The following is a 14,653-nucleotide window of genomic DNA, read 5'->3' as shown; positions in this document are numbered from 1 at the left end:
CTCCCCCCAAATCCATATGTTGAAGTCCTAACCCTAGTACCTCATATGTGACCTTGTTTGGAAATAGGATCATTGCAGATATAAATAGTTGACTTAAGATGAGGTCATTAGAGTGGATCCTAATCCAATATGACCAGTGTCCTTATAAAACGGGGAAATTTGGGCACAGAGACATGCACATGGGGAGAACACCATGTGAATATAAAGGCAAAGATCTGGGGCTTCCTTGGTGGCGCAGTGGTTGAGAGTCTGCCTGCTAATGCAGCGGACACGGGTTCGCGCCCTGGCCTGGGAAGATCCCACATGCCGCGGAGCAGCTGGGCCCGTGAGCCACAACTACTGAGCCTGCGCGTCTGCAGCCTGTGCTCTGCAACAAGAGAGGCCACAACAGTGAGAGGCCCGCGCACCGCGATGAAGAGTAGCCCCCGCTTGCCACAACTACAGGAAGCCCTCGCACAGAAACGAAGACCCAACATAGTAATCAATCAATCAATCAATCAATCTTTAAAAAAAAAAAAAAAAAAAAAAAAAAGGCAAAGATCAGGTGATGCTTTTACAAGCCAGGGAAAGCCAAAGGTTGCTAGCAAACCACCAGAAACAAAGTGAGAGGCATGGAGCACATTCCCTCTGCAATGCCCAGAAGGAACGAACCTTGCTGACACCTTGATCTTGGACTTGCAGCCTTCAGAACTCTAAGACAATGAATTTCTGTTGTTTAAGCCAACCAATTTGTGGTACCTTATTACAGCAGCACATGCCACCCAACAAAGTATATAGCATATATGTATACGGCGTATACCATCCAACAGATTTTCACCCTCCATCTCTCATCCAATGTCTTATGGCTAAATACCATCCAGTTATTCTCCAAAATGTCTCCTAAATTCAGCTACTACTGTTTCCACTGCCTCTGTAGGTATTTTGGGTAATTGGGTAATTATGTTAGAAGAAGATAGAAAACTTAATCCGCCAAATGGAGCTAGAACAGGCCGAAGCTGGTGTAAGAGAGAGGGTTTAGGATTCAAAGCGGTTGTAGACATGGTGGGGCTAGCAAGCAGAGGGGAGAGCGCACGTAGCTGTGGGTAAGATAAACACCAGCTTAACTGGTTGGAAAATGCTGAGACCACAGAGCCTACGTCAAATGTCAAAGAGGTGGGGCTGGCTAGAGGCCAGGGCTCGCCTGGCTCTGTCCCCGCAGTGACTTTGGGGCTGGGCTTTCTCCTGAGTTGCACACTGGGTGGTGAGTGGACGTCTCAGGGGTACCTTTGCTACTGGGTCTCCCTCTGCCCGGATGCTGGTGCATATTCCTGAGGCTCCAGCTCCTTTTCCAACTGCCAACCAAACAGGCAGCTTTGCTGACAAGCACCCAGGTTCCAGTCCAAGGGGTGTGAACCAAGGCGGGCACTTGGCATCCCCCAGCACTAGCTCCAGCTCTGCCAGGAAACAGGAGGCTTCACTGTAGCTCCTGGAGTCGTATTCTACACTTTAGGATCAAGCAGTGAAGGACCTGGAATAGGACACTCCTTGGACCCCGAAAGGACTCTGAGAAGCCGTGCTTGTCCTTCTCTCTGTCCCCTGCTCCGGCCCTCACTCCCTGCCCATCGATTTCTCACTTTCATTCACTCCCTGCCCCCTTCCTCCTCCTGCTGCCCCCCAACCCCGTGCTCACTCTTCTCTCCCCCCATTCATCCCCCGTGGCTATCACCTCCTTCCTCCATTCTTCATCCCCTCTTTGCATCCCTTCCTTCCCTCCTCCCCCTCCAACTTTTCCTTCTCCTTACCGCCCGCTCCCACCCTTCTCCTTCCCCCAATTTCTCACTCTCCCTCCCTTGCTCTTCTCCTGATCGTTCCACCTTCCTCCTCACTTCCCTCTCCCCCCTCCTCTCCCTGAGCCCTACCACCTCCCCCCCAGCCCCGCCCATCAGTGTTTGCTTTGCTCCCGGATCCGGATCCAGATGAAGGGGTTGCCCTGCCCGTGCCCTGCCCTGCCCCACTTCTGGCAGCTGGGGTCTCCCTTCATGGCCGACGCCTCTGGGACCCAGGCCCCGGGGGAAGGGGCCCTGCTCGGCACCCAGCTCCTGCGAGCCCGGTATGAAGGCCTGAGACGACAACAGAAGGCCCAGGCCCACGTGCTGCTGCTCCCGAAAGGTAGGGCTGGGCAGGTGCTGGGGGCAGAAGGGAAGGCACGAGGGCCTGGCTGCGGGCAGAATGGGCGGCTGAGATGTGGGCAGCGCAGGGCCAGGGCTCTGCTGGCCTCCTGGTGGGGAAGAGCAGGGAGGCGGGCTGGCCAGAGGCAGAGTCAGAACAGGGAGGCCGGTGCAGGGCCGTTCCGCTGGGGCCTCAAGCAGGCAGCTGGCAGGGAGCGCGCTGTCCCTGGCCTCTGCTCTTAGGTTCTGATCTTGCGCAACTGGTCTGCCTGGTGAGCCGGGCTTGGCCCCTCTGCCAGCCCAGGTGGGGAGATGGGAGCTGTGCTTCCTGGTTGGGTCTCACCCAGGCACCTCTTGTGAACCAGAGAAACTGGTTCCAGGGAGAGAGGACACGTGATGTTCCCAACAGCTTGGGCACTGGCCAGAGGAAACGCAGGGCTCAGGGACCCAGGAGGCACCCAGGCTCACCAAGCGAGCTCTGTACCCCCTCGAACAGCAGCTGGGGAGGGGCGCTGAGACACAGAAGCCCCGCCTCCAGGGGAGAAGCCGCCTCCCTTTGGGAGCTCAGATTTATTCCAGGAGGAAGTTAGGAGCACAGGGCTCAGGAAGCAAGCGATTGTCAAATCCCAGCCCTTCATCCTCTAACCGGGAGGGCAAGTCAAGAGAGGTAGGAAGACCCCCTGAAAGGTCAAGGCTGTGCTCTGGGAATTTCTGTGGCTATTTATACAGTTCAGGACTCACTGAGCAGCCCACCCCGCTCTAGGCAAGTCTGGGAAGGAATCAGGGGCCAGAGGGTCCTCACTGTCTGGGACAGGAAGGGCACTGCCTTGGGCTAAAGGCACCCATCTCTCACAACTTGGGCTGTTGCCAATGAGTGGGGTCCATTTGAACTGAACTGGTACAGCCAAATAGCCCCCTCTCTCCGCAGGGCAGAAGCTGGCAGTTTCCTAAAGCCTTATTCCATCCTCAAAGGTATTAATTCATTCAGTTACTCAGCAAGCATTAATTAAACTCGTATCAAACGAAAGCAGATTTAACACACCTGTGGTTCAGACTCACACATCCATGTGATGGGTATGCCCCCAAAGACATCTCAAACTCAGCGTGCCACGTAGAATTCACCACCCCTGCCCATCCCTCCCCGCTGCCCCTTTCTCCTGCATCCTACAACTCAAACCTCCCTCCTCCGTCGTCACCACATATGAGTTACATCATGAGTTACAACAGGTTAATGCAAGGGGGAGCGCTCAGGCTCTGTTTCCCCAGGGAAGACTTCTCACCCGCAGGCTCAGTCAGAATCTTTCAGGGCATTTCTAGCAGTTTGCAAGTCCACATTCTTGCTCTAACTGTGAGAAGTAGTGTGCTGTCTGATGGAGTGTTCCTGTACTTGGTCTCCAGAGAAGGGTCTGAACCTGAGTGCCAGCTCTGCCACTGACTTGCTCTGTGCAGCTTTGAACAAGTCATGTAAATTACTCTGTGACTCAGCTTCCTCCTCTTTCAGCTGGGAAAAACGGTAGTCCCCAAAGTAGAGGGTTGCGGTGGGAACTAAATAAATTAACATGTATAAAGCTCCTTAGGGTTTTCTGTGCTAATTGGCTGAGGACCAGATCGTTATGTCACACGAGTGTGAGTTAGAAGCACACTTGAAGCACTTGGACCGGGCGTGAGGAATAAGGTGGTTCTCCAGGGAGAAATCAGAGCAAGATTACAAAAATGAGGTGACAGTGATGCTGGGGGAGGGGGCAAAAAAGCAATTTTGCCTGCACATTAGCAACAGGCTGGATGGTGGTACCATTCACTGAGATACAGAATATAGGAGAAAAAGATTTCTGATTAGGAGGAGATGAATTTCTTTGTGAATATGCTGCATTTGAGGGAGTTGTCTGTAAAACTTCCAACCAGCCTGGATCTCAGGAGAGAAATGTGGGCTGGAGATATAGATTTGGGGTCATCAACATATTGGTAGTAGTTGAAGCCATGGGCATGGATAAAATTGTGGAGGACCAATGTGTAAATTGATAAGAGGCTGGGATGACAATTAGAGTTCTACAATACTCAAATATTGAAGGGACAAGCAGAGGAAAAGAAGTCAGGGAAGATAGCAGTCAAAATGGTAGCAGATGAATGTTAGCCCGAAAAAGGAAATTCACACATGCTGAATCTTGGATGAACCTACATGAACCCTGAGGATATTATGCTAAGTGAAATAAGCCAGTCACAAAAAGACAAGTGCTGTAATGATCTACTCATATGAGGTACCTGGAGTAGTCAAATTCACAGAGACAGAAAGTGGAATGGTGGTTGCCAGGGTGGGGGAGATGAAGAGTTGTTTAATGGGTATAGTGTCAGTTTGGGAAAGATGAAAAAGTTCTGGAGATCGGTTGCACAACAATGTGAATGGACTTAACACTATTGAACTGTACACTTCAAAATGGCTAAGACGGTAAATTGTATGTTGTGTGTGTCTTACCACAGTTCATTTTTCTTAAATGATAGGAGAAAACCAGGAGATATTAATGCCATGAAGCCAAGCAAGTAGAGGGAATTTAGGGATCCTCTGTGTCCAGCATAGCAGAGACTCAGGAAGACTGAGTGGCCATTGACATTGGCTCCCACTAAAACTAGATTTCAGGGTCTTAAGACACTGGGTTGTATCTGGAAGGGCAGGTACTCTGGGAGCTGATTAATGGAAGGAAGCCCTCTGGAATTAGCTTTCTTCATCCTTAGTGTTATGGAATGTATTTAGGTTCTAGAAATGCAGTGTCAGGTGTTCTGGATTCGTAGCACTAGAATTCAAGGGCTTCCTTCTGGCTTTATTCCTTCAACACCATCTCTCCTCTCACACCATGTACTCTGTCACCTAGGGGCCTCCAGCAGGGACAAATGTCAGAATGCTCAAGGGAGCTTCACTACATTTCAGAGGGAATTCCAGGCTGGCCACAGGTCTCCTTTCTATAGGAAAATGGCTTTCAGTCATTTCTCCAATCCTCAATGCCACCAAGAGTTGACAAGAAACTATCATGTTCCACAAGGTGGTAAAAAGATGTCCCTGAGAAGGAAGAAAGACATCGGTCTGCCTTCTCATCCCTGAAGCCAGTTCAGGGAAGCAGTAGGTGCTGCAAACATGTTCCCAGAACAGTGGCTATGGTTCCGAAAGATAAAGACCAGTCCTCCAAAAGGAGCTGCCTCAAAACACAGTTCCCCTCTCCTCTGCCTTGGGTGCTAAACCCATTATCAGAATCCCACAACACAAAACCCTGTAAGTTAAGAATAACCCTTTCCACTGGCCAGTGTATGTGAATCACACACGTGGGTGAACACATATTGTGCCCTTGGTTCCCGTTATTCTTTTAGTCTGAAATACGAGTTCCCTAGATCTTCCTAGGGTTCACTCCCTCACTGCAGTCAAAAACTGATCTCCTATTAAATTCTATCACACTCGAATGTTTTTTTCCATAGCATTGATTACCACCAGAAACTTTTATTATAGTATGTTTATTTGCTTATTCTTTTCTACTCCACTAGACCACATCATGAAGAGGTAGATTTTGTCTCAGTGTTCATTACTGTATTCCCAAGACCTAGAATAAATAATGCCTGGCACATTATAAGGGCCTAATAAATATTTGTTGAATAAATGAATAATTGTGCATGAATGTGTGTGTGTGTGTGTGTGTGTGTGTGTGTTAGAGAGAGATAATGCAGTGAATTGGGTACCTGGCCTCCTTAATGTATTTGGCATGGCCTTCCTTCAGCTTGAAAGCTCTGAGACCCCCAGAATGAGAGCCACCCATGTACTTTGCAGTGGTGACCCTGCTGGTGCCTTGCTTTCTCAGGAGGGAACATGCCTGCTCTTGCTGAGGCCATGGTCAGTGCTGTTTGGATTAACAAGGAGAGAAGGCATTCACTGTCCCTAGAAGAGGCGGATCCTGAGGCAGAGGAGATGCTGGAGGAGGCTGACAGAGGCTGTCTCCAGGCCCCCGAGTCTCCATGGCACATGCACCTAGAGATGCACCGCTTGGTCCAAACCTTCCACCAGGAAACCAGTCATCAAGTAAAGCACAAGGACAAGTTCATGGGGTCTGAGCAAAGGCTCCCAGGCTTGTTTGAAGACACTCAGATGACTCAGCAAGGAAGCACGATCCCAGAGGCAGCCCAGCATGAATGTCAAGTGGGCAATACCCAAACAAAGGCAGTGGGATCTGGCTTAAACATTGGCACTCAGGGCCCTCCTTCCATAAAGAAGCCACACAGGTCTGGAAAACCAGCTCACTATCCATTTCCCCAGAGGAAAACTCCCAGGATCTCCCAGGCGGCCCGGAACCTGGGCTTATATGGCCCAGCCTGAAGCTTTCTACTCAAAGGTCTCAACCTTGAGGCCATCTATGGCCTCGCCTAAGAACTTAGGAGGCAGAGGCACAGCTAGGGCCTCTACCTGGGAGCAGAACTGGACTACATCAATCGTCGGGGCTGTGGGACATGAACTTTGCAGTGGGCACGTAGTCTTGCCCTTCAAAAAAAAAGAGAGAGATTGCCCAGACCAGACTGCTCACAGCTCAGGATGAAAGAGTGTTGTCTGATCAGTGCAGCCCCATTCTGCTTACATAAGAAGACATTGCTATGGACATCGACTCAGTCCTTAGAACTAGAGAATTTTGAAACATAAAACAGAGACCCTAGCCAGTGGATGCCTTTGCAGTGCCCTAGAGTCGACAGGCGTGGGCAATCTTGTTTTCAGTAACTTCTGAGGATTTCTCACATGTTCTGGAGAAGAGGGGCTCTGAGAATTTCCTTTTTCTGGTCACTATGCCTGGAGGCCAGCTCACTTACAAGTCTCTACATTCATTGGTAGTGACCACACCATTTTAGCTTGAGCCTCCCAAAGTATGGTCACCCTGGGTAAAAAGGGTCAAAACAATGCCACCTACTGTTCTGTGTGTTTAAGTGTCTTTAGGAAGGGTTGGTCATCTCTCCCCTCTCATTGAGACTGCACATTCCAGTCTCATTATAGATTTATTTCCTTTCATCCTTCTCTCTCTGTCCTTTCCTTCCTTCCTTCCTCCCTCCCTCCCTTCCTTTTTTCCTATTTGCTCTCTTCTTCCCTTCTTCAATCTCTCTCTCTCTCTCCCCAAATTAAACACTGCCCATCATTGAAGATGTATAGTAATAGAAGCCTGAAAGAAGAAGATAAAGAAATGTTCCTGCTTGGAAAGTATGTGTTCCTCAGAAATTGCTCCCTTTTCAGCCAAATTTGAATCATTCAGATACTTCCTGGTATATTTTAAACCAAAGACAAAGTGAAGCAGGTATTACTTGGGTGGTGGGGAAGAAATTATCTTACCTGGTTAATGTTTAACTTTAATAAACACACCTAAAGTGACTTTTCCTCATGCCAGATTCTCTCTCTGTAAAGTTTTACCTACATCTTCCTTTTGTCCCCATGGTGATCCAGTCTTGCCCACCCACATTGAGAGATGTTACCTAGGAGTGTCATTTCCTGCCAAAATATGTATGTGCCTTCTCCTTGGGCCACCCCGAACTTCCCTCCAATTTGGGGATTCATTGTGATTCCTTTTGTGAATAATTAATAAGAGCTAGTTGTTAATTTTTTTAAATAGTCTAATGAAAAACAAGGGAAAAAAAAAAAAAGAAAAACAAGGAAATTTTCTGAAAAAACTTTTCCTTTGCTTTTGTTTTAAAGAGGCTTCCCACAAGTAACTCCTCTTTCTACAGTGTATCAATCAGGATAGGCTATGTTTTGCTGAGTAACAAACAACTCCCAAACCTCACACAGAAGCTTTTTTTTTCCCACTCATGAAAATTCCACTGTGGATTTGGGCAAACTTCCAGGGCAGCTCTCCTACATTATTACTAACAATTCAAGCTGCTTCAATCTTGTGGCACCACCACATCAATACTGGTTTCCCTAATCACTGTAGCAGAAGAAAGTGCATTAAAAGTCACATACTGGCTCTCAAATCACTTTGCTTATGTTTCATTGTCCAAAGCAAGTAACATGGGCATATCTCCACTTCAAGGGTATGAGGAAGTGCATTCATTTCATTTCATGTGCCCACAAGGAGAGAAGGAATGGAAATATGGATGAGCAGAACTAATGGCTAACACAGGTAGAGAGGGGCCAGATCATAGTACAATATTAAATTTTATTCTGAATACAATAAGTAGCCATTAAGGGATTTACATATGAGACCAAAATGATTGGATTTGCAGTTTAACCAGATGACTCTGGTTGTTCTATGGAGAATGAGTGGATGGTCATGTTAAGAGGCAATGTCAGGGGAAATTACGGCCAGGGGAAGTTCAGTGGGAAAGATGTTGTTAGCTCAAGCAAGAGTGGGAGCAGAATGGTGCTTTGTGAACACCTAGAGGGGTGGGATAGGGAGGGTGGGAGGGAGACGCAAGAGGGAGGAGATATGGGGATATATGTATATGTATAGCTGATTCACTTTGTTATAAAACAGAAACTAACACACCACTGCAAAGCAATTATACTCCAATAAAGATGTTTTAAAAAAAAAAAAAAAAAGAATGGGAACAGAAGAAGGAGAAAAAAGTAGATACATTTGATATATGTATACTTTGGAGATAGAAACAATACGATTTACTGAAGGAAAATTACAAGTTCAGTTTGAAGGATACTGAGTTTGAGGTGCTCAGAGACACATCAATAAAGATATCAAATAGGCAAGTGGATAAATGAGACTAGAGTTCTGGGCTAGACATAAGAATTGAAGTGTCATGAGTATGTAGAGGTACTTAGAATGAGAAAGGATGGATTCACCTATGCAGAGAGTAGAGAGAAGACTGGGTCCAGAATGAGTCCTGAAAACTCCCTATTTACTTAGTTGAAAAATCTCTAAGGATTTTTCTAATCCTTACTCAGAAGAGGTGGGGTCAGGGAGGAGGAGACAGTGAGGGACACTGAAGAGGAGTGACCAGGAGAGAAGGGGAGCCCGGGATGTGGAGTCTCAGACCTCAGAGGCAAGAGACAGTGCAAGACTTTGCCCAGGTCACTCCCCTAACTGCAAACCTTCTACAAATCCCCATTTTCTAGAGTCCACATTCTTCTGTCTGGAGGTGCTTTTCCTGAAGCACTGGTTTAAGAGGCCAGAGTCCAAAAGGCAATGCCGGATATGGGAAAACTTTTCAGCCAAGGGCAGGCCAGTTCAAGTCAGAGCCAACTCACAGCTACCAAGGCTGAGAGTGTCTTTGCCCCAGAGGCATGGCCTTCTCCTGGGATGGGGTCATTCTCGTGCCTGGGGTGGAGCTGAGGATTAAGTGTTCCCTGTGGTAGAGCTTGAAGGGAGAGGGGCAAGAGGAAGGCTGGTTTTGAATCTTTCCACTCCCTTCCCACAAGGCTGCTTCTGCCAGGAGCATTAGACCAGAGCAATCTCTGTTTCTCAACCACACTCACATGCTTCTCCCAACCCACGGATGGTCAAACCTGTGGGGCAAAGGGCTCAGATTATGTCTGGGCTGTCACGCCACCCACTCTGATTTTGTCTCCCCTGACAGTCAGGACTGGAGCTAACCTTCTTTTCCCACACTCTCCCCAGGGTTGGCAGAAGAAGGTTTTCCTAAACTAGAGAATAACCAGATCACATTGTAAATCCTGCCTCTGGCAGCTTACCTTAGGGTCACCCAGCCTTCCAGCCCACAGTGAGGACTCGCCCACAGGGCTGCCGTCTTGCTGGGCTTGGAGATAGGTGCATATGGGCTCCAATCTCGGCACTGCCATTGGTAAACCTGACCTGAGCTGAGTTACTTAACTCTCAGAGCCACAGATTCCCCAGCTGTAAAATGAGGCGATAATAGCCCCTGGGGTGTGGGGCTGAGGAAGGGAGGATCCTTCTCATTAGCTGTCAATTCTTTTTTTTTTAATATTTATTTATTTGGCTGCACCGGGTCTTAGTTGTGGCACGCGGGACCTTTAATTGCGCATGTGGGCTCTTAGCTGCATCATGTGAATCTAGTTCCCTGACCAGGTTTGGAACCCGGGGCCTCCTGCGTTGGGAGCAAGGAGTCTTAACCACTGGACCACCAGGGAAGTCCCTGGCTGTCAATTCTAATCCATCCCTGCTAGGGGGCAGGCTCCCCTCATGCCAGCTCAGCCTGATTCCCTAACTTATCAGGTACTCCCCATCATTAAAGCTCTTTCATCCCAGTTCTTAAGACTTGAAACGACTCGAATTTAAAAGTGTCTCGCATATTCAAGTCAGATCCCACCAACCTCCCCACCCCCAAGCACAGCCTTGATTTATACCTTTAAGATTAGAGGAAGGGGGGCTTCCCTGGTGGCGCAGTGGTTAAGAATCCGCCTGCCAATGCAGGGGACACGGGTTCGAGCCCTGGTCCGGGAAGATCCCACATGCCGCAGAGCAACCAAGCCCGTGTGCTACAACTACTGAGCCCACACGCCTAGAGCCCGTGCTCTGCAACAAGAGAAGCCACCGCAGTGAGAAGCCTGCGCACCACAACGAAGAGTAGCCCCCGCTCGCCGCAACTAGAGAAAGCCCACGCACAGCAACAAAGACCCAACACAGCCGGAAAAAAAAAAAAAAAAAAAAAAATTAGAGGGGGGGGCGTGGTCTTCTTGCTCACACACCCCTCCCCCTTCTGTGCGGCACCCCCTTTTGGCTTTAGGCTAGAAGGACACAGAGAGCTTGTGTGGACTGGCTGTGGCGTAGTTTTGGTCTCTTTGGCCTTGACCGTTCACACTGACCTCGCTGAGGGTCTGCAGGCTCGGTGTGGACAGGCGGTGTCCCCCACGGGCTCCTGCAGACGAGAAACTCCACTGCAGTAGTTCCCTTTGCCTTGGGGGTCCCTTGTGAGAATGGTTATGCCTGGCTGTGCAGACAGCCGTCCCCCACAATTGCATCAGAGGTCCATCTCTCTTCGTCCGTAGCCACCGTCTCATCTGCCCTCTGCTGGCCCAACTTAGGCCTGTGGACAGCGACGGGGGTATTTTCTGCACCTATGTGCCGAGATTACCCTTAACACCTTATCTTCCTGGTGGTTCTATACTGACATTTTCCCACTGAGGTCTCTCCTCATCTCTTGGGGCAAGCCTACTTGCCAAGCAATCATCCAATTGGGGGATAATGTGTTGCCCCGCCCCCTTTCTTGCAAATACTACCAACTTAAAAAAAAAACCTCTTTGACCTTCCTGCCTCTCCTTCTTGTGTTCACCTCATGGATAGGGGAAGAGGGAATGGCCTCTATACAAATATTGAATGTCCTGTCAAAGATCAACAAAGTGGGACACTACTTAAAGTGGTAAGCACAGATTTTCATCACTAGCATACTACTGCAATAGGGAGCTGAAAACTTCCATTTGTACAGAGGTGACTGTGTGTTTTAAAGGGAGAATGGGGGAGTAGGGAGGGAGGCAAGTAGGGACTCAGAAGTCAGGGAGATGAAAATTACAGAAAGTAGGAAAGGTGGGATTGGTCCATGTGAAACCCATCCGGGTTTGCTAACTGGTACCTATCAAAATTAGGTTCCTACCCTCCCACAGAGACTAGGAGACAGGGAGCCTATCTTCCTTCAGGTGTTGGCTGGAACAAAAGAGTAAATTCTTTTGGCATTGTTGTGATTTCGCAGGCAGGCACTTTAAGGGGGGGCTTGGGTCATCCTGGGGATGCTGCCTTGACCTATTAGAAACCGTGTTCATGTTGGCTCTAGTCTTCTAGGTTGAGGGCTAGTCAGAGAGAAAGGACTCAGAGGAGCCTAGCTAGAGTTTGGTCAAGGAGAGACTATCAGTCCCAAGGGCAGCCTCCTGCCAGCCTCGTATCCCTGAAGAAAAAGGGTCATGCCCATTCCGTCAAAATAGCATTTGCCTCCCAGCCATCTCCAGCTTCTCAAATGTGGGCGGACATCAGAATCACCTGGAGGGCTTGTTAAACCACTGATGGCTGATCCCCATCCCCTCAGCTTCCCACTCAGCAGTTGTGAAGGGGCAGGGCAAGAATGTGCATTTCTAACGGGGTCCCGGGTGATGCCGATGTTGCTGGTCTGGGGAACACACTTTGAGAAGCACTGCTCTTGGGGCTGTGGCTGACCTACAGATCCGGCAGTTCTTAAAACGTGGGGTTCTTTGTGCCTCTGGTTTTCAGCTGTGGGTTACTGACACCATTTGGGGGAAAAGAAGGATTCCATGGGCACCGCACCTCTCCTATTGTAGTAGCTATTCAATAATCTACAACCCCTGTCCCTACCTCACCTCCGGGCTGTACTAGACTGAACGGGGCTGTAGGCAGAGACAGGAGACTATCACCATCCTCACTGTGTCTCAGCTAAGTGAGAGGATTCTGCTTCTGCTTTTCAGTAGGAAATTAATCTTACAGTAGATCCACAGGGGGAAGGGAGAATTCCCCTCCAGAAGCTGAGCTGTCGATTGGGTGCAAAGAAATACCAAAATCCCCAGCCACTTTTTAATCCAGAACTTCCCAGTATCTGGATTCCAGACAAATGCAGGAAATACGGCATCCTGCCCGAGGGTCCCTCCGGGCCCCCTCCGTAAGCATTCAGGCTCCTCGGAAGGCGCCTCCAGCGCTCCTGCTGCACCAGCTGACCCCAATTTAAGCCACTGGCTAGGAAGAGGGCTTCTTCCATGGTCCCTTGCTCTCCAATCAATTAGGGCTTTGTTAGCACCTCTGTGTGTATATGGAGAGAGGCTCTGCCACTGTGGCCGATTAAGGATGTTGGTGGAGGGAAGGGCGCTAAGAGTCTAGTTCCTCCCCTCCTTCTGGAGCTAGAGTCAAGTTCTGCCTCTGAATGTCACACCAATCCACCATGTGACAAACAGTGCCTCACAGGGACATTGCCATGACCACTACCTAAGATTTCTGGTCTCTTTTTCGACCTTATATATTATTTTGAAAAAAAATTTTTTTTAACTTGGTTTTCTTGCGTTTTGAGAGAGGCATCTGAAAATTCTTTCGGCTTCTGGACAAATTAGAAATATTTTCTGGTGGTACCTCTGGGATTAGGTCCTTCCTGAGGGAAGATCCTTCTTCTTTGGGGTGACTGTCCTATTTAAGAACTCTGCATCTCAACTTGTGAGTGGGGTACCCCAGATTGAAGGCCAACAGTTCTAACACGGTTATGTAACTTGCTCAAGGTGACAAAGCTAGCAAATTGCAAAAGGAGAAGCAAACTCAGTCAGCCACACTGCAGAGCCACACTCTAAACTCTTAACTCCTATTCAGTTAAACAAGGAAGCCATTAGTCGGAGCTGGCTCTAATGCCGGGTTGGCCTGCGGTAGCAAACCAAAATCTATGCCCATCAATGCCTCAAGGTTACAGAATGAAAGCTAAGGGCAACCAATCACAAGCAGCCAACTAGGCTTTAAGCTATAGCCAATTGCCTTACTTTGCTTTGGAGTCTTCCCTATAAAAGTCTCTCCCCAGCTCCTGTTGATGGAGTGTTCCTAACCATTTCCGGTTTGGTGCAGCTTGATTGGAATCGATTTTTGCTCAAATAAACAAAGGCACATTAAACATTTTAAGAGTTTATCTTTTAACACTACTATGTTAAACCACCTCCTTCTGACTCCTTCCCCTTCACTTATTTCTGTAAGCATCATAGCTGGGAAATCCCCTTTCCAGGGCTGATGGTGAAACTGGTGCTTCCATCTGGAGGCCAGAGAGAACTGTTTGACTTTTTCTAAATACTCTTCCTAAAACTAACCTTTCCCCAGCCTTTGAGGCATTGGTTATCCCTACTCTGCAAAAACAGCCCTTTAGGTCACTTCCTTATTGTTGAGAAAGACCCAGTTCACCACCTTCAATTTTTTCCATCTGCATATAAATTCCTAAAGTCTTTTACCGGCTGCAATTGTGTTTGTCCCACAGCTAATGAATAATACGCTGCCTAGACACAGTGTTCAAGGGACTGAACTTTTAATATTATGTCTTGGCCTTGGATTTGCGGCAATTACATTGTTTTTCCCTCAACTTCCATCCAGAAAGATGATACACCCACCATGTATTAGTAATCCTTTTGTCTCCCCTTTGTCTGTTCTCTGATGAATCCACCCCCTGAATTCCCAAGTCCAGGACGATAATCAAGACTGGACAGCATGTCAACCCCTTTGTCCTGGCCGAGAAATATTGGGTTGGCCAAAAAGATTCATTTGGGTTTTTCTATAAGATGTTACAGAAAACCCAAACTTTTTTTGGCCAACCCAATAGATGCAGGAAAAAGCTGGTGGTGGCAAAACTGCATCTTCTGCCAACCCAAACTCCAAGTGTTTGTAAGATGAGCCTAAGCCAGCCCTCAAAATCAATATCAAGTCCAGATCCAGGTTAGCAAATCTCCCAGGGCAGGAGCTGCTTCCCTTCCTAAGAAATGCAGGTACTTTTGTGGTTGGCGGGTCCTGAGTGTCAACCAAAAAAAATAATAATAATAATAATAATAATAATGCAGGAGCCTGCAAATAAGAAAAGGGTTTATATAGGGTCTTAAGAATTGCAGTTTGGGA

General features: G+C 48.2%; 1 protein-coding gene across 1 annotated transcript; it reads left to right on the top strand.

The window, feature by feature from the left end:
* Positions 1–1,245: 1,245 nt before the first annotated feature.
* On the top strand, positions 1,246–8,126 carry C6H9orf152 (chromosome 6 C9orf152 homolog). The gene is made up of 2 exons (XM_059925284.1): positions 1,246–2,148; positions 5,984–8,126. The coding sequence occupies exons 1-2, from the start codon at positions 1,956–1,958 to the stop codon at positions 6,493–6,495; spliced, it is 705 nt and encodes a 234-aa protein (XP_059781267.1). The 5' UTR covers positions 1,246–1,955; the 3' UTR covers positions 6,496–8,126.
* The last annotated feature ends 6,527 nt before the right edge of the window (positions 8,127–14,653 follow it).

The sequence above is a fragment of the Balaenoptera ricei genome, chromosome 6 (genome assembly GCF_028023285.1).
Source record: "Balaenoptera ricei isolate mBalRic1 chromosome 6, mBalRic1.hap2, whole genome shotgun sequence".
Classification (NCBI taxonomy): Eukaryota; Metazoa; Chordata; class Mammalia; order Artiodactyla; family Balaenopteridae; genus Balaenoptera; species Balaenoptera ricei.
This window is presented reverse-complemented; position numbering and strand designations above follow the sequence as displayed.

Bases quoted from the DNA above. Each gene is read 5' to 3' on its own strand.
- C6H9orf152 (XM_059925284.1), top strand. From the start codon at position 1,956: ATGAAGGGGTTGCCCTGCCCGTGCCCTGCCCTGCCCCACTTCTGGCAG. The intron at 2,149-5,983 runs GTAGGGCTGGGC...TTGCTTTCTCAG, and splicing joins CGTGCTGCTGCTCCCGAAAG to GAGGGAACATGCCTGCTCTT.